The 27,852-nt window shown below is 37.7% G+C and overlaps 1 protein-coding gene across 1 annotated transcript; it reads left to right on the forward strand.

The window, feature by feature from the left end:
• Nucleotides 1–4,820: 4,820 nt before the first annotated feature.
• On the forward strand, nucleotides 4,821–27,063 carry LOC137761974 (patched domain-containing protein 3). The gene is made up of 4 exons (XM_068539189.1): nucleotides 4,821–5,882; nucleotides 6,966–7,087; nucleotides 22,590–22,735; nucleotides 25,260–27,063. Exons 1-4 carry the CDS (start codon nucleotides 4,821–4,823, stop codon nucleotides 26,762–26,764), a joined length of 2,835 nt encoding a protein of 944 aa, XP_068395290.1. The 3' UTR covers nucleotides 26,765–27,063.
• The last annotated feature ends 789 nt before the right edge of the window (nucleotides 27,064–27,852 follow it).

The following is a 27,852-nucleotide window of genomic DNA, read 5'->3' on the forward strand; positions in this document are numbered from 1 at the left end:
GGATGCCATAATGCCTTGAAAAAGATCCAAAACCTCTTAATTTCCATTGCCCACATAGACCATGCATTCTTGGATTGAGTGTGGATTCTGTCTAGTTCTATTTAAGCAGAATTTATGTAGATCCTGGAACTTGTGTCTCAGGGGCACTTTCCCCTAGGTCCCAACATCTGTTTCAGATTTAGAATCAACCTCAGCAGATTCCTGAACAGAACCTATTATTTGTCCTTCTGAAGTCTGTACCCTCTGGGGCCTAGTGAGGATCAATGCCCCTGCCATGTTCTCTTCCCAAAAAATCTAACGTTTTTTCAACTTTTGGATATTTTCTATGCCCTAAGTTACTTACTTCACTTCAATGGAATGCAGATGGCCTTCCCTTTGCCACAGCGCTTTCTGTGGTGGAGACCCACGACACAGACGACACAGACTGGGACTCTTTCTGGCTACATCTCACCTGCTCCTTTCAGGAAGGTTCCCTTAGGTTTATACTTCTTATCCTGACCCTTACATTGATCCCTTTCCTTCTTGAAAAACCTGTAAACCAGCCCTGTTTGCTAGGACTGAGTGCTCTCCCTTGATTACAATCCATATCCGCGGGCCAGATCCTCTATTCCACCAGCCGATTTTCGATCCTCAGCTGGTTGAATTGAACCATGCAGAACCAAGGATGTGGAGGGTCGACTGTACTAGCTATTTCATATAAAGGACTTGGACATCCACGGATTTTGGTATCCGTGGGGGTACTGGAACCAATCTCCCTCGGATACCAAAGGACTATTGTAATTTCCCTTGATTTGGGGCTCAGATATTTGTTTTCTAACATAGTCCTCACATCTTGATGTGGAAGGTCTAGCATAGGCAGAAATATGAAGTCAACAAGTTACTGAATTATCAGACCGTTCATTGTTTAGCTAAAGCTTGTCCACCTTCACCTCCTTGACTCGGATAAATTCATCTAGGATGTCCTCTTCCAATCACTCCATCATGTACTTCATGAGGGGGGGTCAATCGCTTTTGTCTTCCTTGGTTCCTTTTAGTGTTTCTCCTCTTCTCTGTGCTTCTTTTTTTTTTAATAAAATTTTTTTAATACATTTTCTTTTTAAATTAATTAATTAATTAATTAATTTTTGGCTGTGTTGGGTCTTTGTTGCTGCGCGCGGGCATTCTCTAGTTTCGGCGAGCCGGGGCTACTCTTTGTTGTGGTGCGTGGCTTCTAATTGCAGTGGCTTCTCTTGTTGCAGAGCATGGGCTCTAGGTGCAGGGGCTTCAGTAGCTGTGGCACGTGGGCTCAGTAGTTGTGGCTCGTGGGCTGTAGAGCGCAGGCTCAGTAGTTGTGGCGCATGGGCTTAGTCGTTCTGCGGCATGTGGGATCTTCCCGGACCAGGGCTTGAACCCGTGTCCCCTGCATTGACAGGCGGATTCTTAACCACTGCGCCACCAGGGAAGTCCTGTGCTTCTTTTTTGAGGAGACTTAACTCTAGAAGTTCTTGGCCCCCTAGGGCTCAGGAAATACATGGCAGTGGGCAGGGTGGTTGCTGAATAAAACGAAGTGTGCTCAGACACAAGTGTTTAAGGACAGCTATCTCCTCACTGGATTATTTAGTGGTGAAGCCATACTGGCTACTTTAATAAATACGCCCCAACATTTTAGTGGCTTACCACAATGAAAGTGTATTTCTCACTCATGTAACAGTCACTGTAGATGTTCCTGGTCAGTGAGTACCTATCCTGACCATGGTGATTCAGGGACCCAGGTTCCTGCCAACTTATGGTGTCACGATCCAAATGGCCTCTTTTGTTGCCTGTGTCTAGATGGCAGATGGGACAGAGAACTTCTTAAAGGTCTTGGCCTATAGGTGAAACACATCACTTCCATGCATATTTTGTAGTCGACTACTGATCTCATTGTCACATGTGTAAGTCAAAGGAATTAGAAAATGTAGTCCTTGATAGGGCAGTCATGTTTCAATTAAATTCCATATTATGGAAAGGTAGCACAATTTTGGTTGAAGCAAGCACTCAATGTCACTTCTTTACATTACATTAAAATAAATTTCCAGATGGATCAATATTTAAATGCACATTTTCTCCTCTTCAGCAAGTGGTATTGGGAAAGCTGGACAGCCACTGTAATCAATGAAGTTAAAACACACCCTCTCACCATACACAAAAATAAACTCAAAATAGCTTAAAGGCTTGTTAACATGACACCATAAAACTCTTAGAACATAGGCAAAACATTCTCTGACATAAATCATACCAATGTTTTCTTAGGTCAGTCTCCCAAGGCAATAGAAATAAAAACAAAAATAAACAAATGGGACCTAATCAAACTTACAAGCTTTTGAACAGCAAAGGAAACCATAAATAAAACAAAAAGGCAACCTACAGAATGGGAGAAAATATTTGCACATGATGTGACTGACAAGGGATTAATTTCCAAAATATAAAAACTGCTCATACAACTCAATAAGAAAACAAACAACCCAATCAAAAAATGGACAGAAGACTTAGACAGACATTTCTCCAAAGAAGACACACAGATGGCCAATAGGCACATGAAAAGCTGCTCAACATTGCTAAAAATTATTAGAGAAATGCAAATCAAAACTACAATGAGGTACCACCTCACACTGGTCAGAATGGCCATTATTAAAGAGCCTACAAATAACAAATGCTGGAGAAGGTGTGGAGAAAAGGCATCCCTCCTAAACTGTTGGTGGGAATGTAAATTGGTGCAGCCACTACGGAAAACAGCATGGCAGTTCCTTAAAAAACTAAAAATAGAACTACCATATGATCCAGCAATCCCACTCCTGGGCATATATCCAGAGAAAACTCTAATTCAAAAAGATATGTGCACCCTAAAGTTCATAACAGCACTATTTACAATAGCCAAGGCATGGAAGCAACCTAAATGTCCGTTGACAGATGAATGAATAAAAAAAGATGTGGCACATATACACAACGGAATACACAGCCATGAAAAAGAATGAAATACTGCCTTTTGCAGCAACATGAATGGACCTAGAGATTGTTATACTAAGTGAAGTAAGTCAGAAAGAGAAAGATAAATACCATATGATATCACTTATATATGGAATCTAAAATATGACACAAATGAACTTATTTTTGAAACAGAAACAGACATAGGAAACAAACTTATGGTTACCAAAGGGTAAAGGGGGTGGGGCAGGGGTAAATTAGGAGTTTGGGATTAGCAGAGACAAACTACTATATATAAAATAGATAAACAACAAGATCCTACTGGATATTGACTGTATTCAACATCCTGTAATCAACCATAATGGAAAAGAATATGAAAAAGAATATGTATTTATATGTATAACTGAATCACTTTGCTGTACACCAGAAACTAACAGAACATTGTAAATCAACTATACTTCAGTAATAAAAAAAAGGAGTGAATTTAAAAAATTTAAAGTAGATTATAATCACTGAAAGGGAAACAGCTGTCTATTATGAAACAAAATCCAGAACTCATTTTAAAAAAATTAGTTAATTCAACTACAAACAGAAGGCATGGCAACCAGCAAAATGGGAATGGAAGAATAGGGGGGTGGGGAGACTCATGACTCAAAACAGTCATTTCATTAGTATATGAATAGTTTCTATAATCAAGAAGAAAATTCTAACAGTCCAAAAGGGAAACCAGGAAAAGATATAAGATGATAGTTCACCCAGAGAGGAAATATGGTGAGTCTAAGCAACAAATTAAAAAAGTAAAATCAAAATAAGATACCAGTGGCACAAATCAAACATTTTAATGACATTCTGGGACAGGCTGTGACATAACAAAACTTCATGCATTGCTTATGAGGGTGTAAACTGATACAACTTCTATGGATTTTATCAGTAACTCTGAAATTTAAAATGGGATATCCTTTGGCCCAGTAAATCCCTTTCTACAAAAACATCTCACAACTCTAAAAGACCCACAGATCTATCAATAGGGTTATGGCTCATTAATTTATGTTTCGCTCATACACTGGAAAATTATAAAGCGATTCAAAAGAGTAAGATAACTCTACATGCAGTCACATGTTAAGATCCTTTGACATATTTGGTGAACAATGTAATCTGCATACACAGATAGTGAAATAATACTCATGGAAAAGATATACTTGCATATATTTTGATACGCCTGCAAATGCAAAGAAAACGGTTTGTAAGGATAAACACCCACTTTTTAACACTTCCGTTAAGAGGAGGAATGGGACAGAAGGAAGTTCTAGGGTTGGGTTTTGGGTTATTTTCTTTTTTTTCACTTTTCATTCTATGCATTTACTTCTAACTTTTTACAAGGAGAATGTTATGTCTGTAGTTAAGCAATAAAAACAACTAAATTAGGTGTACCAGGTTCACCAAAGCCTTACCCTGAGAACCATGCTTCAGGATGATCCCCCCCAAAGGTAAAAGCTGCCACTTAGAACACATGACATATCTGTGCCATTTGTGTGTGTGTGTGTGTGTGTGCGTGCGGGGGGTGCGCACGTGAACCAGCCAAATTCTGCCAATAAATTGTGAGTCCTGTAGGACAGGCACGATTCCATTCGCCTGTAAGAAGTGTTTCTTGCATTCACTGAATCCTGAGAGGCTGGGCGCAGGGACACATTTGGGGCTGGTTAGGCTACCACGTGGCCGCCAGCGAAGCTCCAGCATCCGGGCGCGAGCAGCCCGGGCTCAAACAGACTCCCTCAGAATTTCCAGGAAACCGTCGGGTGGGTGGAGATGGGCGCTCCGTCCAGCAGCGCCCTTCCAATCGCTGTCCTGTTTGAGAACGTCGCCTTTCCTTCCCGGAAATGAGGCTTAATCCAGCTAAGGTTGCGCCAGAGGCGGCGCCCGGGCGGGAGGCGGGGCAGGAACCGGGGTCAGAAGCGCAGGGGCCGGAGGCGGGGCCGGGACCGGACTCGGAGAGCCGGCCGCAGCCGGCGGCAGGGCCCGGCTCGGAGCTTTTCCCGGCCGCAGAGCCCGAGCCGCAGCCGCTCTCGGCGTCGGGTCCGGGACAGGAGCCCGAGCTGGGCTGGGCTGCGGGGCAGCGCGCAGGGGCCCCGCCGGAGTCGCAGCCTCTGCCGGCGTCGGAGTCTGAGAACGGAGTGTCCGAGAGGCCCCGCTGCCACACCGACTGCCTGGAGGCGCCGCTCTCCCGGGCCTTCCGGCGGCTGGGATGGGAGGTGGGCTCGCACCCCTGGATCTTCCTGCTGCTGCCCATGGTTTTAACGGCCGTCCTCGGCACTGGCCTGATTCACCTGCCCAAGGAAGAAGAAGAAGACCTCGAGGAGCAGTACACCCCGATAGGGAGCCCCGCCAAGGCTGAGCGACGCTTCGTGCAGGGACATTTCACCGCCAACGACTCTAATCTCTTCTCCATCTCCAGGAAGAGCACCGAGGTCAATTATGCTTCCATTCTAGTGGTCTCCAACACCAACTCGCTGCTGGAACAAGAAACCTTATCAGAAATTAGTGAAGTGGACGACGCGGTCCAGGCTTTGTCTGTGACACAGGGAAACGGAACCCAGATCCTCTACAATGAGGTGTGCTCGAAGAACCAGGGCTACTGTGTCCCCTCCAACCCACTCTTGTTCGCCTGGAAAACGAACAATGTCCTCAACCTGAAAAACATCACCTTCCCCATCTACAGCCTAGCCGGCCAGGTCGTGTACCTGGCCAACATCCTTGGAGGAACTGTGTTAGGCGAGAGCATGGGACTGAGCCAGTTACTCCTGGAGGCCAAAGCCATGCGGCTGCAGTACTACCTGAAGACCGGCGAAGGCGAGGACAGCGAACGTAGCAAGGCGTGGCTGATCCACTTCCTGAACCAAGTTGGCAACCTTGAAAAGAGTCTGGCCTTGAAGAAGATCCAGGTACCTAGCGGCTGGGGCTTTATAGGGAGGCCAGGAGAAGGTGGGAGGGATAAGAAGACTTGTTCCAACCGCACTCCCTAATTACTTGATGGAGCCCTTGACTTGAAGCTGGGTGTGTTCTGCTGTATTTGGTCCTTGATCCAACTTTCTTAACATAGCGCACTGAAGAATGCCACAAAAGAATCTAAAAGAGTGGATATATGCATAGGTATAACTGATTCACTTTGCTGTACACCTGAAACGAACACATAATTGTAAATCAACTATACTACAATAAAATTTTTTAAAAATAAAATAAAATAAAAGAGAGAGCTAAGACCTAAAAGAAAAAAAAAAGCCAGAAATCTTAAATCCTTGGTAATATTTTGCTGAAAAACACAAATTATACCTCCTCAAGGTTGTTGTGTTCAGTACAGAAATTGATCTTAAGGTTTAGTTTGGTTTTCTGGTCATATTACTTGGAAATTCTTACTTTTAGTTAAAGCCTTTGCTGTTTCTGGGAGCCCCCTAAAATTTGTTTAGAGTTCAGTGGAATAAAAAAAAACAAATCTACAAGCAAAAGTTCCATGGTGTTGTTGAAAAAGAATGCTGAGCATTTTAAAAGTAAATTATAGCATAGTGCCAGGCACATGTTAGCTGTTCAGTAATTGCTGGGCTGGCAAACCTAATACTCTGAATAAAACTGGTGAAAATGAGACACCTTCTGGAAGAAGCCTTTGAATACCCAGTCCTTAATGAAATGATATTTGTGCAATTAAAATAGTAAAAGATAACAACCTAATAAAAATTTAGAAAAAGCCAAAATGTCTATAGTTGTTAATGATTTTTTTATATAAGATTCAGATTTCATATATTCAGGAGTTTTAAACTTTAGATTTTTGAAAGAAACTTTGGAAAGCATGCCAGAGGTTTGTGGGAAGAAGCAAATCTTTATTACCTTCTTTATTCTAAAATCAGAATCCACATAGTTTGATTCTTTACTGAATTTTAATGTTTCAATCAGGCTGTAGTGTTTCAATATCATTTGTAACACACACAATATCAGAATTAAAAGTTACTTATCTGAGTATTTTTTTGTGGCAGGTGGTCTACTTTACATCACTTTCTAGACAACTGGAATTTGAGGCAACTTCTATGACAGTGATCCCCTTGTTTCACTTGGCATACCTTCTAATCATATTATTTGCAGTCACATCATGCTACAGGTAAAAGACTTTTATTAGTTTTTTAAACTCTAACTTTAAAAAATATTTTATTGTGGTGATATATATGTATATAATATGTATAACATAAAATGTACCATTTTAAAAACCATTAAAAAATATTTATTTAATTATTTGGCTCTGCCGGGTCTTAGTTGCAGCACATGGGATCTTTAGTTGCAGCATGTGGGCTCTTAGTTGTGGCATGCAGGCTCTTAGTTGCGCCATGCGGGATCTAGTTTCCTGACCAGGGATCCAACCTGGGCCCCCTGCACTGGGAGCATGGAGTGTTAACCACTGGACCACCAGGGAAGTCCCTAAAAACCATTTTTAAGTGTACAGTTTAGTGGCATTAATTACATTCACACTGTTGTACAACCATCACAACTATCTCTTTATAAGTATGTTCCATCACCCCAAACAGAAACTCTGTAACCATTAAGCAATAACTCCCCATTGTCTCCCCCAAGTCTTGGTTACTTTTTAATCTACTTTCTGTTTCCATGAATTTGCCTATTGTAGAGATTTCATATAAGTGGAATCATACAGTATTTGTCCTTTTGTGACTGGCTTATTTTCACTTAGCATAATGTTTTCAAGGTTTATCCATGTTGTAGCATGAGTTCCTTTTTATGGCTGAATAATATTCCATTTTATGTATATACCGCATTTTATCTACTTATCTGTTTATGGGCCCTTGGAATATTTCCATCTTTTGACTATAGCGAATAATGCTGCAATGAACGTTGGTGTACAAATCTCTGTTTGAACCTGTTTTCAATTCATTTCAGTATATACCTAGGAGTGGAATTAGTGGGTTGTATGATAATTCTCTGGTTAGCTTTTTGAAGAACCACCAAACTATTTTTCACAGAGGCTACACCGTTTTATATCCCACCAGCAATGTGTAAATTTTCCAATTTCTCCACATCCTCACCAGCACTTGTTATTTTCTGTTTTATTGATTATAGCCATCCTTGTGGGTACAAAGTGGCATCTCATTGTGGTTTTGATTTGCATTTCCCTAGTAACTAATGATGTTAAGTATCTTTTTATGTGTTTACTGGTCATTTGTATATCTTCTTTGGAGAAATGTCTATTCAGGTCCTTTGCCCTTTTTTTTTTTTTTTTGTCTGTGCCACACAGCTTGCAGGATCTTAGTTTCCTGACCAGGGATTGAACTCGGGCCCTTGGCAGTGAAAGCGTGGAGTCCTAACCACTGGACTGCCAGGGAATTCCCACTTTTGCCTATTTTTAATGAAGTTGTTTGTCCTTTTGTTGTGTTGAGTCCTATTGTTGATGAGTACTTTATATATTTTAGATATTAAATCCTTATCAAGATATATGATTTGCAAATATTTTCTCCCACTCTGTAGATTATCTCTTTACTTTCTTGATAATGGCCTTTAATGCACAAATGTTTTAATTTTGATGAAATTCAACTTATTTTTATTTTTGCTACTTGTGCTTTTGGTGTTATATCTAAGAATCCATTGACAAATCCAAGGTCATGCACATTTACCCTATGTTTCCTTCAAGAGTTTTATGGTTTTAGCTCTGAAATTTAGGTGATTGCAATTTTTAATTCATAGTTGTATGTGATGTGGAGTAGGGGTCCAACTTCATTCTTGTACATGTGGAAATCCAGTTGTCCAAGTACCATTTGTTGAAGAGACTGTTCTTTCCCAGTTGAATGGACTTGGCATCCTTGCCAAAAATCAATGGGCTGTAGACGTATGGGTTTATTTCCAGACGCTCAGTTCTAGTCCATTGGTCTATATGTCAATCCATATACTAGTACCACTCTGTTTTAATTATTGTAGCTTTGCTATAAGTTTTGAAATCTGGAAATCTCCGCTGTCCAATTTTTTTTTCATTTTAAGGTTATTTTGGATATCCAGAGCTCCTTGTAATTCCATATGAATTTGAGTGTTGACCTTTCCATTTCTGAAAAAAAAAAAGTCATTGGAATTTTGATAGAGATTGTGTTGAATCTGTAGATTGCTTAGGTGAGATTGTCATTTTGACAATCTCTTCCTCCCCGTGAGCTAAGAATGTCTTTCCATTAATTTAGGTCTTCTTTAGTTTTCATCAATGTTTTGTAGTTTTCAGCATACACGTCTTTCACTTCTTTGATCAAATGTATTCCTAAGTATTTCATTATTTTAAACACTAAATGGAGTTACTTCTTTAAGTTCTTTTGGGATTGTTCATTGTGCATGGATAGAAACAGCTGAATCCTGTGTGTTTATCTTATATCCTGCAGCTTTACTAAATTTGTTTACTAACGTTAGTAGTTTTCTTGTGGAGTCTTTGGATTTTTCATATATATGATCATATAATCTGTGAAAAGAGATAGTTACAATTCTTCCTTTCCAATTTGAATTCCTTTTATTTCGGTTTCTTGTGTAATTGCTCTGGCTAGCACTTTCAGTACAATGTTGAATATCATTGGTGAAAGTGGGCATCCTTATCTTGTTCCTGATCTTAGATGGAAAGCTTTCCATTTTTCACCATTGAGTATGATGTTAGCTGTGCAGTTTTCATACTTGACTTTATAATTTTGAGGAACTTTCCTTCCATTCCTTGTTTTTGAGTGTTTTTATCATGAGAAGATATTGGAATTTGTCAAATGCCTTTTCTGCATCTTTTGAGATGATCATGTGGTTTTTATCCTTTGTTCTATTAGTGTGGTGTATTACATTGATTGATTTTCCCATGTTGAACCACTCTTGCATTCCTGGGGTAAATCCCATATGGTCATGATGTATAATCCTTTCAATATGCTATTGAATTGTGTTTGCTAGAATTTTGTTGAGGATTTTTGTATCTATATTTATAAGAGGTATTATCTGTAGCTTTCTTGTGATACTTTTGTCTGGAATTGATATCAATGTAATGATGGCCTCATCATATGAGTTAGGAAGTGTTGCCTTCCTTTCAACTTTTTGGAAGGGTTTGAAAAGGATTGGTATTAATTCTTCTTTACATGTTTGGTAAAATTCACTAGCGAAGCCATCTGGTCCTGGACTTTTTTTGTTAGGAGGTTTTTGATTACTGATTCAATCCTTTTAGTTGTTACATGTCTGTTGAAATGTTCTATTTCATCTTGAGTCAGTTTAGGTCTTTGTGTATTTCTAGGAATTTGTGCATTTTATCTAGGTTATCCAGTTTGTTGGCATAAGTTGTTAATAGTAGTCTCTTATAATCCTTTACATTTCTGTAAGTTCAGTAGTAATGTCCTCACTTTCATATCTGATTTAGTTATTTGTATCTTTTTTTCCCCTCCTTTGTCAGTCTAGATAAATGTTTGCCAATTTTGTTGATCTTTTTCAATAACCACTTTTGGTTTTGTTGGTTTTGTCTGTTGTTTTTCTATTCTCAATTTTATTTATCACTGTTCTAATCTTTATTATTTTCTTCCTTCTGTTAGGTTTGTGTTTGGTTTTCTCTTCTTTTTCTGGTTCCACAAGGTGTCTAAATCCACAAAGTGGTTTGAGATCTTTTCTCTTTTTTAATGTAGCTATAAATTTACCTATGGGCACTGGTGTCACTACATCTCATAAGTTATGGTGTTTTGTATGTTTGTTTTCATTTTCCTTATAAATTATCTGCCTAGATGTTTTATCCATTATTGAAAGTGATGTATTGAATTTGCCAACTATTACTGTAGAGCTATATATTTCTCTCTACAATTCTGTTAATATTTGCTTCATATATTTTGGGTCTCTGTTATGTGGTTAATTTATGTTTATAGTTGTTATATCTTCCTGATTAATTGCCCCTTTTATCGATATATAGTGTCCCTCTGTCTCTTTTAACAGTTTTTGAAATACAGTCTATTTTTGTCTGATATCAGTATAGCCACCCCTGGTCTCTTTTGGTTACTATTCATATAGAGTATCTTTTTCAATGCTCTAACTTTCAATCTATTCACGTCTTTGGATCTAAAGTGAGTCTCTTGTACACAGCATATAGTTGAATCATGCTGTTTTATCCATTCTGACAATATCTGCCTTTTGATTAGAAAGTTTAATTTATTTAGATTTAAAATAATTGCTGACAAGGAAGGACTTACTCCTGCTGTTTTGCTGTTTGTATTCTGTATATATTATAGCTTATTGTCCTTCATTTCATCCATTTATGCCTTTTTTTTTTTTTGGCCATGCTGCGCGGCTTGTGGGATCTTAATTCCCTCACCAGGGATTGAACCCAGGCCCAGGCAGTGAAAGCTCCAAGTCTTAACCACTGGACCAGTGAATTCCTGATTTATGCGTTCTTTTATGTTTAGTTTCTATTTTTCTGGTGAGCTGTTTTGATTATTTTTTCATTTCCTTTTGTGATGGTTTTTAGAGACTTTCTTTGTGGTTACCATGGAGATTCATATAGCATCTTAAATTTAAAATGATCTGTATTAAATTAATACCTACTTAACTTTTAACTATGCTGCTTCTATACATCTCTGTCCTCCCTCCCTTATGTTGTTGTCATAAATTATATCCTTATACATCGTATGCACTATAACATAGATTTATAGTTATTTTTATGTAATTGTCTTTTAAATTCTGTAGGAAATAAAAGGTAGAGTTACAAACCAAAAATACAATAATACTTGTTTTTGTATTTGCCCATGTATTTACCTTTACTGGACATCTGTATTTCTTCATGACTTTGGTTACTTTTTTATGTTCCTTCATTTCAATCTGAAGGAGTTCCTTCAGCATTTCTTATAGGACAGGCCTAGTGATAACAAATTCCCTCAGCTCTTCTTTATCTGTGAATGTCTTAACTTCTCCTTCATATTTGAAGGAGAGTTTTCTGGACACTACCTTGAAGTTGATGGGTTTTTCTTTTAACACTTTCAATATCATCCATTGTCCCTTGGCCTCCATGGTTTCTGATGAGAAATCAACCTTTATACTTATTAAGTATCCTTTGTACATGATCAGTGGCTTCTTTCTTGCTGCTTCCAAGACTCTTTTTGTCTTCGTCTTTCAATAGTTTGATTATAATATCTCATGGTGTGGATCATTTTGAGTTTATCCTACTTGGAGTTTGTTAAGTTTCTTGGATTTGTAGCTTCATGCTTCTATCAAATTTGGGAAGTTTTCAGTCATTATTCTTTAAATATTCTTTCTGCCTTTTTCCCCCTCTCTTCTTTTTCAGGGACACCCATAATATGTATGTTGGTTTGCTTGCTGGAATCTAACAGGTCTGTGAGGTACTTTTCACTTCTTAATCCTTTTTTCTTTCAGCCTCTCAGACTCAGTAATTTCAGTTGACCTATCTTCAGGTTCACTGGTTCTTTATTATGCCTACTAAATCTGTTATTGAACATCTCTAGTGTTTTGGTTTTTATTTCAGTTGTACTTTTAAGCTCTAGAATTTTAGTTCCTTTTAAGTTTTTTTCTATCTCTTTATTTAAATGACCACTTTGTTCATACATTATTTTCCTTATATCCTTGTCAGTGCTCACCTTTAGTTCTCTGAGCTTATTTAAGACAGCGTTTTATAGTCTTTATCTACTAGGTCCTGTCTCTGTCTTTCCTGTCAATTTATTTTGTTCCTTTGCCTGAGCAATACTTTCCTATTTCTTTGTATGCCTTGGGATTTTGTTGTTGTTGTTGTTGTTGTTGTTGAAAACTTGACATTTGACTATTATAATGTGGTAACTGGAAATCAGATTTCCTACCTCCCCAGGGTTTCCTGATGTTTGTTTGCTTGTTTGTTTAATACTGTAGTAGTTGAACTTCTTAGTGACTTTCCCAAACTATTATTGCAAAGATTGTATTCCTTGTTTATGTTGTCACTGAAGTCCCGTTCCTTAGCTTGTGTTCAGCTAGTGCTTTGACAGAAATTTCCTTGCATGCCAGGAGCTCTCCCAGTCTTTTCAAAATGGTTCTGGACTCTCCTTCAACACTTACCCAGGGTTATGCTGTGACTGGGGATTAGCCATAGGTGAAAGCTTAGTGTCTTAAGTCCTTTTTGAGCATTATATCTTGCCCTGGGTGACTTTCTAAATTCCCCAGTATACACAGGCACTTGTGAATATTCTAAACTCCCAGAGGAATGCTCCCCAGCTTCTGCCTTAGGCAGTCTTTTGTATGTTTGGGCTGTAATCTTTTGCCCTATGCATGTGAAGTTTGTTTATTCAGTTTGTGGTGTTTCCACCTTTCTCAACCTGAGTTTTGTGTTAGACACAACAGAGGAGTGCCTTGCATCAGTCCTTCAGGTAGTCCCTAGACAGTTTAGAACAGATATATAAAATATTACGTGAATAAGGTCTGCTCTGTTCCTTCCAGAAATAAGGAAATAGTCCCACACTGGTAACATGGGCTGTTGATGCTTTAAGATTGCTGTTGCTTTAAGACTTTGCTTTAAGACTCTTGCCACTTTAAGACTATGGCCAGTTTAACACATCTGCCACTTTATGATCACTGCCATTTTAAAACTTCTATCCCACCAGAGAGGGAGGTGAGGTAGGGCATATAAACTCACTACAAACCTTCCTACTGTTTTAAAGGACCCCTGCCTTTTTTTTTTCTTTCAGCCCTCTGTAAACTTTTGACTGTTTTCTAGAGATCACAGAGTTGGTTCTGACAACTTCTGCTTGTTTTTCTATGTATCTGTTGGGAGACAAGAAGTGGAAAATTCTTACTCTACATTTTTCTGATGTCTAACGGTAAACTCTTATTTTTTAAACCTAATGACTTAAAAAAAATTTTGCCCATTAGCAATAGTATGCAATCAAATGGAATAGTAAAAAGAAATTTTGGCCGATTTTGTTTGATTTGGCATATGTTTATTACCTTACATGTTGTGCCAGTTATGATTAGTTATGTCATTTGGAGGCAGATATGCTGATAGAGCTAAGAAACAAGTCTTTATTTCTATTATAAATTTGAACTAGTACTTTTAACTATACAAAAAAGTAAGCTCTAATTTAATTGACACGGGCATTTCCATTGGTCTGGTGTGGAGTTTACCTTGTTAAGCACTTGTTATCTAGGCATTAGGGTTAGTTTGAGCTCTTATGACCGGAAAGCTAAAATATGAAAAATATCAGCCAAAAAAAATAGAATTTAGATGTAGAAAGAACCTCACAAATAATATTATTATAATGATTCTCACATCAGAGTCACAGAGAGAGCCCTAAAACCACACATTCTGAGGCCCTGCCCTATTGAATCAAGTATCTGGAGGCTAAATCTGAAAATCTATATTTCAAAAATTTCTCTAGTTTATTCTCATAAGTACATACGTTTGGGGGAAAATGATATAATTTAACTCTCTAGGTTTAAGGTAGAGAAAGATGTGAGGCTCCAATAGGTAAAGGGACTTAACCACACTGGGTGCATCTTTAGAGTCAATATACTAATTTATAACTTTGTTATTCTGGAAAGGAAGATCACATCCCTTAGACAATAAAGAAACAAAAAAAGAAGGAAGGAAGAAAAAAGGAGGAAGAAGGGAAGGAAGGAAGGGAGGAAGGGAGGGACGGGGGAGGAAAGAAAGCAAAATTCAATCTTGTTAAAGTTAGTAGGATAAATAATTTTTTAAATTAGTATGGAATCTATAAGGTACCAAGAACTAGTTTGACAAAAGTCTTCTACTGGATAGTTGGTTCTGAATATACAAAGTTATGTCAATTCTTGCTTATCTGTAGCAAATAATTGTGGACAGTAATTCAGAAAATCTTGTATTGAAGGCAATTAGAAAGTGACTTACATTTGTCTTTGAAGACTTTTTATGCTTATGTAACCAACATATTGAACACACAGGACACATGAGGTGTAAACATAAAGCAACTTTATTTTCATCTCCCTCTGTTCCCTTTAAGTTTTGTAGGTAGAGCAAGTTCTTCCTCTGCCCCATAAAAACTGAGGCAGGACCTGTGACTTTCATTGTCATTCTTAGGTAAGGCAGAGTCCTCCAATTGGAATTAAAATGTCCATGTCCATGTAATAAACAAAAAGTGATAACTTGATTTGAAGCTAAGGTTTCCCCCTCTCTTAGCTGGAGCACACTGCATGGGAAGCCTTTTACGGGGAAAAAAGGGCTTCCCTGCCCTCTTCTATCACTTCTTATCTTGCTGTACTAGTTCCTGGGTTGGAACATGCCCAAGGAGAAGAGGAAAGGGAAGAGGAAGATTCTTAAGCCATACATGCTGAGTGATGGTCTAATAGATGCTTTTTCTGGGTTTGAATATACAACTGATTCTCCTGTGAGAGCTTTTGTAAGTTCCTTGACATCTCTCACTCCCAGTTCTCTGTTATCACTGAGAATCTTATCTCTGTTCTGGGTGGGGCCTCCTAGACAGTCCCTAAGATATCCCCATCCTGCCTGTCTCACACACTTATATATGAAAGTTATTCCTTGCCTACATGCATTTACCTCATACAGAACCATTATTCAAACACATTTTGTGGTTCCATATTTACTGTCTTGCAGTGAAGTCATTTAAACAATAGTAAGACTTTCTCAAAAGGTATACTCCAAATTGAACTTCATTCTATAGTAAGTACTGGTATGTTGAGCTTCCAGACTATTTCAAAATTGTCTGACATTTTGGAAATGACGAAACTTACACCAAATGTGAGATCAATTTCAGAAAAAAATCCAGAGAATCTTTCCCTTCTCAAATACACTGTAAACTATTCTTTAGTCTTGGTAGACATCATTATGTTTCAAGGAAGATGTGGATCCCTCACCAAGCGTGTACATAGATTGTATTCTAAGTGGAATGATTTCTACTTTAGCCCTCCCCTGCTAAGTGAATAGAAAATTCAGAAAATTGTCTATTTTGCTGCCAGTGATGCCTAACTGCCTGCGCATTGGAATCATATGAAGAAATTTTTAGACACTTGGATTCTGCAGCTTCTCTACAAACCTATAGATCAGAATCTGCAGAGCTGTGTTCCAGGACTGCAGGAATCTGAAGTTCTAAGACTCTTCTAAGTCATTCTGATAAACTGCTTAACCAAGGTCCTTCTTGGGGACTAGAAAATCTGCAAGTGTGTTCACCAAACAGTGCTCTACATTCACATCTTCCCGCCATTGCCTATTGAACATTAAAATAAAGGTCATTTAGAAAAAGTCAACACAGCAACTAGTCAAAGTCAAGTCACTCTAGCCAATAATCTACTTCACTCCCCCATCCTCTGAAAAATTTACACCAAAAAAATCCAGAAACCTGAAAGAGGGAATGGGGATAAACATGTCACATGTAGCTTTTATCCTCATTAATCTTTTTGATTTCACGGTTCATCTGTGTTACTTTCTTATCTTAAACTCCTATAAACCAGTATTGTTACTTTAAGAAAGTATCTGTTATAATCAAAGTTTGTCATAACAAAGAAATTTACTTTTGCTCTGGAGTGAGACTGGTGTGTGTGTGTGTGTTTATTTTTGGGCCCTGAGTTTAACTGACAGCACCAGCAGTTTGAGAAAAAGTGAGATACAGGCACAGTGTAGTTTTTTTTTTTTTTTTGGTAGTAATAAGAAAGTTGAGCTATTTTAATACGGTCCTGCCTGAATAAGGTCTTTAGTTATATTCTTGCTGTTTTGGAATCAGTAGCTCCATTTGCTTAGTTGACTCTCCCAGTTTTCAAACCAAACTTAGTTTCTCTCTCCTGCTAAAAAATATCTAGAGGCAGTTATCAGTCATTTGTTTTGGAGCAGTTAGCGAATGAATAAAGTAGAAAACCAGAGGCTGTTGTCAGTATTTTAAAATGTAAAGTCATGGTTGTTGGGAGGAAAAGTATTAAACCCATTCTTTAATTGCTGTGTATGTATTCCCATTTCTGTTGGTCCAACCAAGAAACAGGCATAGCTTGTGTTACTCAAAATGGAGTACATATCACATTTTTTTTGCAATTAGTAGCCACTTTTCTAGAGCTCACTTCTCCAGCAGAGGAGAGTATGAAAATCTTTTAGAAGGAGGCTTTACTTTTTTTTTTTAATTTTTATTTTTTTTAAACAGCAGGTTCTTATTAGTCATCAATTTTACACACATCAGTGTATACATGTCAGTCCCAATCTCCCAATTCATCACACCACCACCACCACCACCCCCCCGCTGCTTTCCCCCCTTGGTGTCCATACGTTTGTTCTCTACATCTGTGTCTCTATTTCTGCCCTGCAAACCGGATCATCTGTACCATTTTCTAGGTTCCACATATATGCGTTAATATACGGTATTTGTTTTTCTCTTTCTGACTGACTTCACTCTGTATGCCAGTCTCTAAGTCCATCCACGTCTCAACAGATGACCCAATTTCGTTCCTTTTTATGGCTGAGTAATATTCCATTGTACATATGTACCACATCTTCTTTATCCATTCGTCTGTTGATGGGCATTTAGGATGCTTCCATGACCTGGCTATTGTAAATAGTGCTGCAATGAACATTGGGGTGCATGTGTCTTTTTGAATTACGGTTTTCTCTGGGTATATGCCCAGTAGTGGGATTGCTGGGTCATATGGTAATTCTATTTTTAGTTTTTTAAGGAACCTCCATACTGTTCTCCATAGTGGCTGTATCAGTTTACATTCCCACCAACAGTGCAAGAGGGTTCCGTTTTCTTCACACCCTCTCCAGCATTTGTTGTTTGTAGATTTTCTGATGACGCCCATTCTAACTGGTGTGAGGTGATACCTCATTGTAGTTTTGATTTGCATTTCTCTAATAATTAGTGATGTTGAGCATCTTTTTATGTGCTTCTTGGCCATCTGTATGTCTTCTTTGGAGAAATGTCTATTTAGGTATTCTGCCCATTTTTGGATTGGGTGGTTTGTTTTTTTAATATCGAGCTGCATGAGCTGTTTATATATTTTAGAGAGTAATCCTTTGTCCATTGATTCATTTGCAAATATTTTCTCCCATTCTGAGGGTTGTCTTTTCGTCTTGTTTATGGTTTCCTTTGCTGTGCAAAAGATTTGAAGTTTCATTAGGTCCCATTTGTTTATTTTTGTTTTTATCTCCATTACTCTAGGAAGTGGATCAAAACAGATCTTGCTGTGATTTATGTCTGAGAGTGTTCTGCCTATAATTTCCTCTAAGAGTTTTATAGTGTCCGGTCTTATTACATTTAGGTCTGTAATCCATTTTGAGTTTATTTTTGTGTATGGTGTAAGGGAGTGTTCTAATTTCATTCTTTTACATGTAGCTGTCCAGTTTTCCCAGCACCACTTATTGAAGAGACTGTCTTTTCTCCATTGTATATCCTTGCCTCCTTTGTCATAGATTAGTTGACCATCGGTGCGTGTGTTTACCTCTGGGCTTTCTATCTTGTTCCATTGATCTATGTTTCTGTGTTTGTACCAGTACCCTATTGTCTTGATTACTGTAGCTTTGTAGTATAGTCTGAAGTCTGAGAGCCTGATACCTCCAGCTCCTTTTTTTCCCCTCAAGATTGCTTTGGCTATTTGGGGTCGTTTGTGTCTCCATACAAATTTTAAGATTTTTTGTTCTAGTTCTGTAAAAAATGCCATTGATAATTTGATAGGAATTGCATTGAATCTGTAGATTGCTTTGGGTAGTATAGTCATTTTCACAATATTGATTCTTCCAATCCAAGAACGTGGCATATCTCTCCATCTGTTTGTATCATCTTTAATTTCTTTATCAGTGTCTTATAGTTTTCTGCATACAGGTCTTTTGTCTCCCTAGGTAGATTTTTTCCTAGGTATATTATTCTTTTTGTTGCAGTGGTAAATGGGAGTGTTTCCTTAATTTCTCTTTCAGATTTTTCATCATTAGCGTATAGGAACGCAAGAGATTTCCGTGCATTAATTTTGTATCCTGCAACTTTACCAAATTCATTGCTTAGCTCTAGTATTTTTCTGGTGGCATCTTTAGGATTCTCTATGTATAGTATCATGTCATCTGCAAACAGTGACAGTTTTACTTCTTCTTTTCCAATTTGTATTACTTTTATTTCTTTTTCTTCTTTGATTGCAGTGGCTAGGACTTCCAAAACTATGTTGAATAATAGTGGTGAGAGTGGACATCCTTGTCTTGCTCCTGATCTTAGAGGAAATGCTTTCAGTTTTTCACCATTGAGAATGATGTTGGCTGTGGCCTTTATTATGTTGAGGTAGGTTCCCTCTATGCCAACTTTCTGGAGAGTTTTTTATCATAAATAGATGTTGGATTTTGTGAAAAGATTTTTCTGCATCTATTGAGATGATCATATGGTTTTTCTTCTTCAATTTGTTAATATGGTGTATCACATTGATTAATTTGCATATATTGAAGAATCCTTGCATCCCTGGGATAAATCCCACTTGATCATGGTGTATGCTCCTTTTAGTGTGTTGTTGGATTCTGTTTGCTAGTATTTTGTTGAGGATTTTTACATCTATATTCATCAGTGATATTGGCCTGTAATTTTCCTTTTTTGTAGTATCTTTGTCTGGTTTTGATATCAGGGTAATGGTGGCCTCATAGAATGAGTTTGGGAGTGTTCCTTCCTCTGCAATTTTTTGGAAGAGTTTGAGAAGGATGGCTGTTAGCTCTTCTCTAAATGTTTGATAGAGTTCACCTGTAAAGCCATCTGGTCCTGGACTTTTGTTTGTTGGAAGATTTTTAATCACAGTTTCAATTTCATTACCTGTGATTGGTCTATTCATATTTTCTATTTCTTCCTGGTTCAGTCTTGGAAGGTTATACCTTTCTAAGAATTTGTCCATTTCTTCCAGGTTGTCCATTTTATTGGCATAGAGTTGCTTGTAGTAGTCTCTTAGGATGCTTTGTATTTCTGCGGTGTCTGTTGTAACTTCTCCTTTTTCATTTCTAATTTTATTGATTTGAGTCCTCTCCCTCTTTTTCTTGATGAGTCTGGCTAATGGTTTATCAATTTTGTTTATCCTCTCAAAGAACCAGCTTTTAGTTTTATTGATCTTTGCTATTGTTTTCTTTGTTTCTATTTCAGTTATTTCTGCTCTGATATTTATGATTTCTTTCCTTGTGCTAACTTTGGGTTTTGTTTGTTCTTCTTTCTCTAGTTCCTTTACGTGTAAGGTTAGATCATTTATTTGAGATTTTTCTTATTTCTTCAGGTAGGCTTTTATAGGTATAAAATTCCCTCTTAGAACTGCTTTTGCTGTATCCCAAAAGTTTTGGATTGTCGTGTTTTCATTGTCATTTGTCTTTAGGTATTTTTTGATTTCCTCTTTGATTTCTTCAGTGATCTCTTGGTTATTTAGTAACGTAGTGTTGAGCCTCCATGCGTTTGTGTTTTTTACATTTTTTCCCCTGTAATTCATTTCTAATTTCATAGTGTTGTGGTCAGAAAAGATGCTTGATATGATTTCAGTTTTCTTAAATTTACTGAGTCTTGATTTGTGACCCAAGATGTGATCTATCCTGGAGAATGTTCCGTGCGCACTTGAGAAGAACGTGTAATCTGCTGTTTTTGGATGGAATGTCCTATAAATATCAATTAAATCTATCTGGTCTATTGTGTCATTTAAAGCTTGTTTTTCCTTATTAATTTTCATTTAGGATGATCCATTGGTGTAAGTGAGGTGTTGAAGTCCCCCACTATTATTGTGTTAGTGTCGATTTCCTCTTTTAGAGCTGTTAGCAGTTGCCTTATGTATTGAGGTGCTCCTATGTTGGGTACATATATATTTATAATTGTTATATCTTCTTCTTGGATTGATCCCTTGATCATTATGTAGTGTCCTTCCTTGTCTCTTGTAACAGTCTTTATTTTAAAGTCTATTTTATCTGATATAAGTATTGCTACTCCAGCTTTCTTTTGATTGCCATTTGCATGGGATATCTTTTTCCATCCCCTCACTTTCAGTCTCTATGTGTACCTAGGTCTGAAGTGGGTCTCTTGTAGACAGCATGTATATGGATCTTGTTTTTGTATCCGTTCAGCCAGTCTATGTCTTTTGGTTGGAGCATTTAATCCATTCACGTTTAAGGTAATTATCGATATGTGTGTTCCTATGACCATTTTCTTAATTGTTTTGGGTTTGTTTTTGTAGGTCCTTTTCTTCTCTTGTGTTTCCCACTTAGAGAAGTTCCTTTAGCATTTGTTGTAGAGCTGGTTTGGTGGTGCTGAATTCTCTTAGCTTTTGCTTGTCTGTAAAGCTTTTGATTTCTCCATCAAATCTAAATGAGATCCTTGCCGGGTAGAGTAATCTTGGTTGTAGGTTCTTCCCTTTCATCACTTTAAGTATATCATGCCACTCCCTTCTGGCTTGTAGAGTTTCTGCTGAGAAATCAGCTGTTAACCTTATGGGAGTTCCCTTGTATGTTATTTGTCATTTTTCCCTTGCTGCTTTCATTAATTTTTCTTTGTCTTTAATTTTTGCCAATTTGATTACTATGTGTCTCGGCGTGTTTCTCCTTGGGTTTATCCTGTATGGGACTTGCTGCGCTTCCTGGACTTGGGTGGCTATTTCATTTCCCATGTTAGGGAATTTTTTGGCTATAATCTCTTCAAATATTTTCTCTGGTCCTTTCTCTCTCTCTTCTCCTTCTGGGACCCCTATAATGCGAATGTTGTTGCGTTTAATGTTGTCCCAGAGGTCTCTTAGGCTGTCTTCATTTCTTTTCACTCTTTTTTCTTTATTCTGTTCTGCAGCAGTGAATTCCACCATTCTGTCTTCCACGTCACTTATCCGTTCTTCTGCCTCAGTTATTCTGCTATTGATTCCTTCTGGTGTAGTTTTCATTTCAGTTATTGTATTGTTCATCTCTGTTTGTTTGCTCTTTAATTCTTCTAGGTCTTTGTTAAACATTTCTTGCATCTTCTCAATCTTTGCCATTGTTTTTCCGAGATCCTGGATCATCTTCACTATCATTATTCTGAATTCATTTTCTGGAAGGTTGCCTATCTCCACTTCATTTAGTTGTTTTTCTGGGGTTTTATCTTGTTCCTTCATCTGGTACATAGCTGTCTGCCTTTTCATCTTGTCTATCTTTCTGTGAATGTGGTTTTTGTTCCACAGGCTGCAGGATTGTAGTTCTTTTTGCTTCTAGAAGGAGACTTTCATACTTTTTGTTAGCCAGATACATATTGAACCAGCTTTGAGATACAGGAGCTATTTAGGATTGTGTTTAGGGCTAACTTGAGTCACAGGTGGGTGAGAAGATAACTGGATATAGGTACTTCCGTTTGCTGTTGTGTTCCATTGACACTCCTTTGAAGATCAGAGTGGAATTAACCATCTGCAGTGTTTTAGTATATCTTTGTGGTCCTGAAATGCCAGTCAGTGGATTTGTGCTTGGCTAGATGTGTAAGAATCAACCAGTATAGTTTGGTAAAAGTACAGATTTCCAACTTTTCTGTCTCTGACCCCCCCTTTTTTTTTCAGTTGGTCTGGGCTAGTGCCTGGAAATTAAAGTTCTCCAGCAGACAGGTATGAGAATTATTGCCCAAGAGGGCTCTGTATAGGTATCCAATTCAAGAATGTTATGAATTGCTGGAATTTCAGTATGGAAGCTACCACTACAAGTTCCATGATTTTTCCCTCCAAATTTACAGGTGTGACTGTATACGAAACAAAATGTGGGTTGCAGCCTTTGGAGTGATTTCTGCTGCCTTGGCAGTGGTGAGCAGCTTTGGCCTGATGTTGTACATTGGGGTGCCATTTGTGATCATAGTTGCAAATTCACCATTTCTTATTCTAGGTGAGTAAAACAAAACGTGAGGCTGCACATTGTGTATGTGGGGGTGTGGGGTGGATAATGGAAGGGGATTGTGTTAGATTAAGCAGAATAATTATATTTAGGTGGCTCTACAGATCCAAAATGGGGTATCAGGAAAGAAGAAAATCAGATGGAATTCTGTGTCTTTAGAGTTAGAAAAATCTAGTACCCCAAATGGAAAAACACAGACCAGGGACATGAACAGGCAGTTCACACACGCGCACACACACACACACACACACACACACACACACACACCAAACACACAAAATCCAAAATACTAGTCACTGAAAATATGAGAAAAAATATTTGACCTTTCAGTTAATCAAGGGATGCAAGTTAAAACAAAAGTGAGACACCTTTGTTTTCTTTTCTTATTAATGAATATTAGCAAGATTAAAAGTTTGGGGAATGTTGTATGCAAATGAACACTCATATTCTGCTTGCTGGGGGAAGTTTGTAAATTGGTACACTTTTAAAATACAACTTTGCAACAAATCAAAAGACTTAAAAATTTAAAAGGGAATACCTTTGACCTGCCTACTCCACTTCTAGGAGTTTGTCCTAATTATTGGACAAGTGGTCACAAAGTAGAACGTGTATGTTCATTTCAGTGTGATTTAGAATAGGAAAAACAAGAACAACCTAATCCCATATCGACATGGGATCGGTCCACTCAAACATAGCATATTAAAGTTTTGGAATCCTATTCAGTGTTTAAAAAGAGGTAGCTATAAAGTGTTAAATGAAGAATGCTGGCTATGAAACAAGATGTTTAAAATAGATATACAAGTATATGTGTATATTTGTATAGAGCAAATTCTGGATGGATATACTTAAAATATTAGCAAGGAATATCCCTGAAGGGTGGAATTACAGTTGTTTAAATTTTTTCTTTGCATTTTCCTGTACTTTCAGGATTTATTTTACAATAAGCATGAGAAGATAAATATGTTTATATTTTGGAAAGTAAACAACTTGGAAGAAATAATATTTGATTTCCTAGGGGAGACAGTGGAGGAAACCTTCCTAGTACACACTCACGCTTAAGCTCTCAGTGTTCCCACAGTCATAAATAACTATAGTTAAAGTCTATGCAACCAATTTAATATAAACCATCTTCGTACTGTCTGTGTATACATAGAAGTATGAGTGTAGGGGGGTGTGTGTGTATGAGTGTGTGTGTGGGAGGGTTGTGATTTCAGTAACTCAAGAAATATACGAGGACAATTTTTGAACAAGGTTCTATAAAGAAAAAACTGGTTTTTAAATACCTAATAAATATCAATGAGTTTATTCGTCGCCCTTAGTACCTCTGATTCTTCCCTTTTGTTCAGTTGAATACAACTGAAATCCACAAAGCTGGCAGCAGGGGGAGTGCCGGGATGCAGTTTATGACACACTACGTAAACCTGTGTCAGTGTAGGCCCTCCTACCTTGGTCATATGCACACAACATCTGAATTAGAGGCAAAGTGCAACTCCCAGTACCCTCCCAGGTAATCCATGGAGAAGATCTCTTAAAATTGAAATGAAAATCAGCATGTTAGTTCCAAGTACTGATTTTGTATCAATACACACAGAAACAGAGGTGTACATGAGTGAAAGCAGTAGAAAGCTTGAGGGAGATGAAATTTGTCTGCAACATGCTCATGCTGTCCTTTGTAATCCCATTTCTTCTCTGTGGTCCTCCTCTCCTAGCCTTCATTGATGGTTTCAAAGTCCTCAGATGTTCTCCTGTCTTCTTTATTCCAAACCAATCAGGAAACGTCATTGTGGAAAAGACTGATTACCTTAGTAGGCATTTAATATGTAAAGGATTCTTAATATTTACTTTGGTGCATATTTCTGATCTCAAGAGAGCCTGCATTTTATTGAGATAATGCCTTAACCTGGGCAAGTGAAGTTTGAATGACAGCCTTCTGGGTATCAAAAACAGACTAGCAGGAAAACTGCACTTTGTGTGTGTGTGTGTGTGTGTGTGTGTGTGTGTGTGTTTATAAATTATGGGGTGCCTCTACAATCAGACCACATTGATAGCTAGATGCTAACTGTAGAACAGATAAATCCAGCTCATATTTTAAGCAACAGTATGTTGGCTCAACATTAGTGCATTAGAATAAAATGGTTTATGGGAGAAAATGGTCTCTCAAGTATTCTAATGGAGTCAAGGATACATTGCTAATCCTGCTTCACCTAACACCCAGCAGCCAGGTTTCCTGACTCATCATTAAAACACCCTAAATGATGACTAGGAGTAGAGTGTACTGTGCTCTGTGCAAATAGGAGTATGTACAAAGCACAGAGCTACTACAGAGCAAGGAGTGATAAGTTCTGTTGTGGATTCAGAGGCAACCAGAAAAAGCATCACAGAAAGAAGTATCAAAACACAGACTGAGGAAGATAAATAAGACCTTAAGAGATGGACAAAGAAATGGTGTGAACTGATCTGTTTAATGTTTAATGGATGTTCATATGTATGAAGATTCTGTTTCTTTTTTTAACAGGCGTTGGGGTCGATGACATGTTTATCATGATTTCTGCCTGGCAGAAGACCAACCTCATGGATAGCATAAGAGAGCGGATGTCCAATGTCTATTCAAAAGTGGCAGTGTCCATTACAATCACCACCATCACCAACATCCTGGCCTTCTATACAGGAATTATGACCTCTTTCAGGTCCGTACAATACTTCTGCATCTATACAGGAACAACCCTGCTCTTTTGTTATTTTTATAACATCACCTGTTTTGGAGCATTTATGGCCCTGGATGGTAAAAGAGAAGTAGTCTGTCTACGCTGGTTGAAGAAACCAGAAACTCCTGACCAAAAATGTTCCTCGTTAAAAAAGCCCTGCTGCCTCCCATGTAATTCTCTCCGAGACAAACATAAAGCTGATATCCACCCAATGAATTTGTTCTTTAGAGACTATTTTGGTCCTTTTCTCACAAGCACTGAGTCCAAGTTTTTTGTAGTGCTTATATACATTTTGTACATCATAAGTAGTATATATGGGTGTTTCCAAGTGCAGGAAGGTTTAGACCTCCGAAATTTGGCAAGTGACGACTCCTACATCACACCGTATTTTAATGTAGAAGAAGAACATTTTTCAAGTTATGGTCCCAGGGTTATGGTTATTGTTACTGAAGCTCTTGACTATTGGGATGGAGATGCTAGGCAAAAATTGGAAAAATGTCTTGTAGATTTTGAAAACAGTGACTATGTAGATAAAAATCTCACAGAGTTTTGGTTACGAGGATATGTGAAATATATGGAAAACCACCATCACGATGTAAATGATAAGATAACTTTCCTAAAAAACATTCCCAATTTTGTAATAGATTCTCCGCTTTTTATGTATGATATTAACATTACATCATCACAGGAAATCATTTGTTCCCGGGCCTTCATTCAGACCATGGGTGTTTCTTCTTCAACCAATAAGAAGCTGATGTTACTCCAGTTCCGAGACGTGGCCGAAAAGTGTGAAATTCCCCTAATGGTGTACAACCAGGCGTTCATATATTTTGATCAGTATTCTGCAATATTAGAAAACACCGTTCGAAATGTAATTGTCGCCTCAACAGCTATGTTCATTGTTTCCTTACTGTTAATCCCTCACCCGCTGTGTTCTTTGTGGGTAACTTTTGCTATCGCTTCTGTGATTGTGGGAGTAACGGGTTTCATGGCATTCTGGAACGTCAATCTTGATTCCATATCCATGATTAATCTTGTCATTTGTATAGGGTTTTCTTTTGATTTTTCTGCGCACATTTCCTATGCATTTGTTTCCAGTTCAAAGCCCTCAGTTAACCAAAAAACCATCGAGGCATTGTATCTGCTAGGCTACCCTGTGTTGCAAAGTGCAATTTCAACAATAATAGGGGTGTGTGTCTTATCTGCAGCTAAAGCATACATCTTCCGGACATTTTTTAAGATTATGTTTCTTGTTATGGTATTTGGAGTTGCTCATGGCCTCATTTTTATTCCGGTATTCTTAACCTTTTTCTGAAAGTTTGTTTGACTAGCCACTAACCAATCAAAGACCAATTATAGACTTCCTGATTGCCCCAATCCAATCTGATAAAAATGTGCTACTAAGAATAGTCAATAAACTAAAAACAAAGGCATGTTTCCTTGGTGTGGAAATCCCATTTAAAAATGTTATTTAAAATATCCTGAGAAAAATTAATTAGTCTTACATTAAAATATCTTTACTAAATTAGGAAGTGTTGTCATCTTTATTATGGTCTATACAATCAAGCATAAGTATAACTTTCCAGTTATTTTTTCCTTTTATTTCATCATTAGTAGTTTATGCCTGGAATTCAAATATTTTATATATTATGCCATAAATGGAATATTATTTTCATTGTACTTCCCATATGCATTATTATGTGAAAGTGCAACTGATTATTATTTATTCTCGTAGTCTGGGGTTTTTCTATCCATGTTCTTAGTGGTGTATTTTGATGAACTGAAGTTTTCAAGTTTTGAAATCCAATTTATCACTTTTTTAATGGTTAGTGTTTTCTGTGTGCTCTGTAAGAAATTTTTGCCTAATCCAAGATTACAAAAAATTCATCTATGTTTTCTTCTCAAAGCTAGTAGTTTTATTTTTACATTTAGGTCTATGATTCATAGACCCGTGTTTGTTGGGAAGTATGGATAGAGGTTCATTGCCTTCCCATTATAGTTATCCAGTTGTCCCAGCAGCATTAGTGAAAAGACTGTCCTTTCACCATAGGGATTAATTTGGCACCTCTGTCAAAGAATCAGTTGACAATTTATGTGTGGCTCTATTTTTGTGCGTTGATCTGTTTTTCTATCATACCACACTGCATTGATTACTGAAGCTTTCTATTAATTATTGAAATTAGGTTAGGTAAGGTATCCAACATTTTCCCTCTTTTCCAAATTGTTTTGGCTATTCTAGGTTCTTTGCATTTAGATACTAATTTTAGAATCATTTGTCAATTTATCAAAAAAAAAATCTGGGATGTTTGATTGGGATCATGATTGGGTTATGGTGAATCTACAGATCAATTTGGGGAAAATAGATATCTTAGCAGTATGGAATCTTCCAATCTGTGAACATGG

The sequence above is a fragment of the Eschrichtius robustus genome, chromosome 1, assembly GCF_028021215.1.
Source record: "Eschrichtius robustus isolate mEscRob2 chromosome 1, mEscRob2.pri, whole genome shotgun sequence".
In the NCBI taxonomy this organism is placed as follows: Eukaryota; Metazoa; Chordata; class Mammalia; order Artiodactyla; family Eschrichtiidae; genus Eschrichtius; species Eschrichtius robustus.

Excerpts from the sequence above, each read along its gene's own strand:
- LOC137761974 (XM_068539189.1), top strand. The coding sequence starts at position 4,821 with ATGAGGCTTAATCCAGCTAAGGTTGCGCCAGAGGCGGCGCCCGGGCGG. Across the intron at positions 5,883-6,965 it reads TGGCCTTGAAGAAGATCCAG|GTGGTCTACTTTACATCACT; the intron begins GTACCTAGCGGC and ends TTTTTGTGGCAG. Across the intron at positions 22,736-25,259 it reads TTCACCATTTCTTATTCTAG|GCGTTGGGGTCGATGACATG; the intron begins GTGAGTAAAACA and ends TTTTTTTAACAG.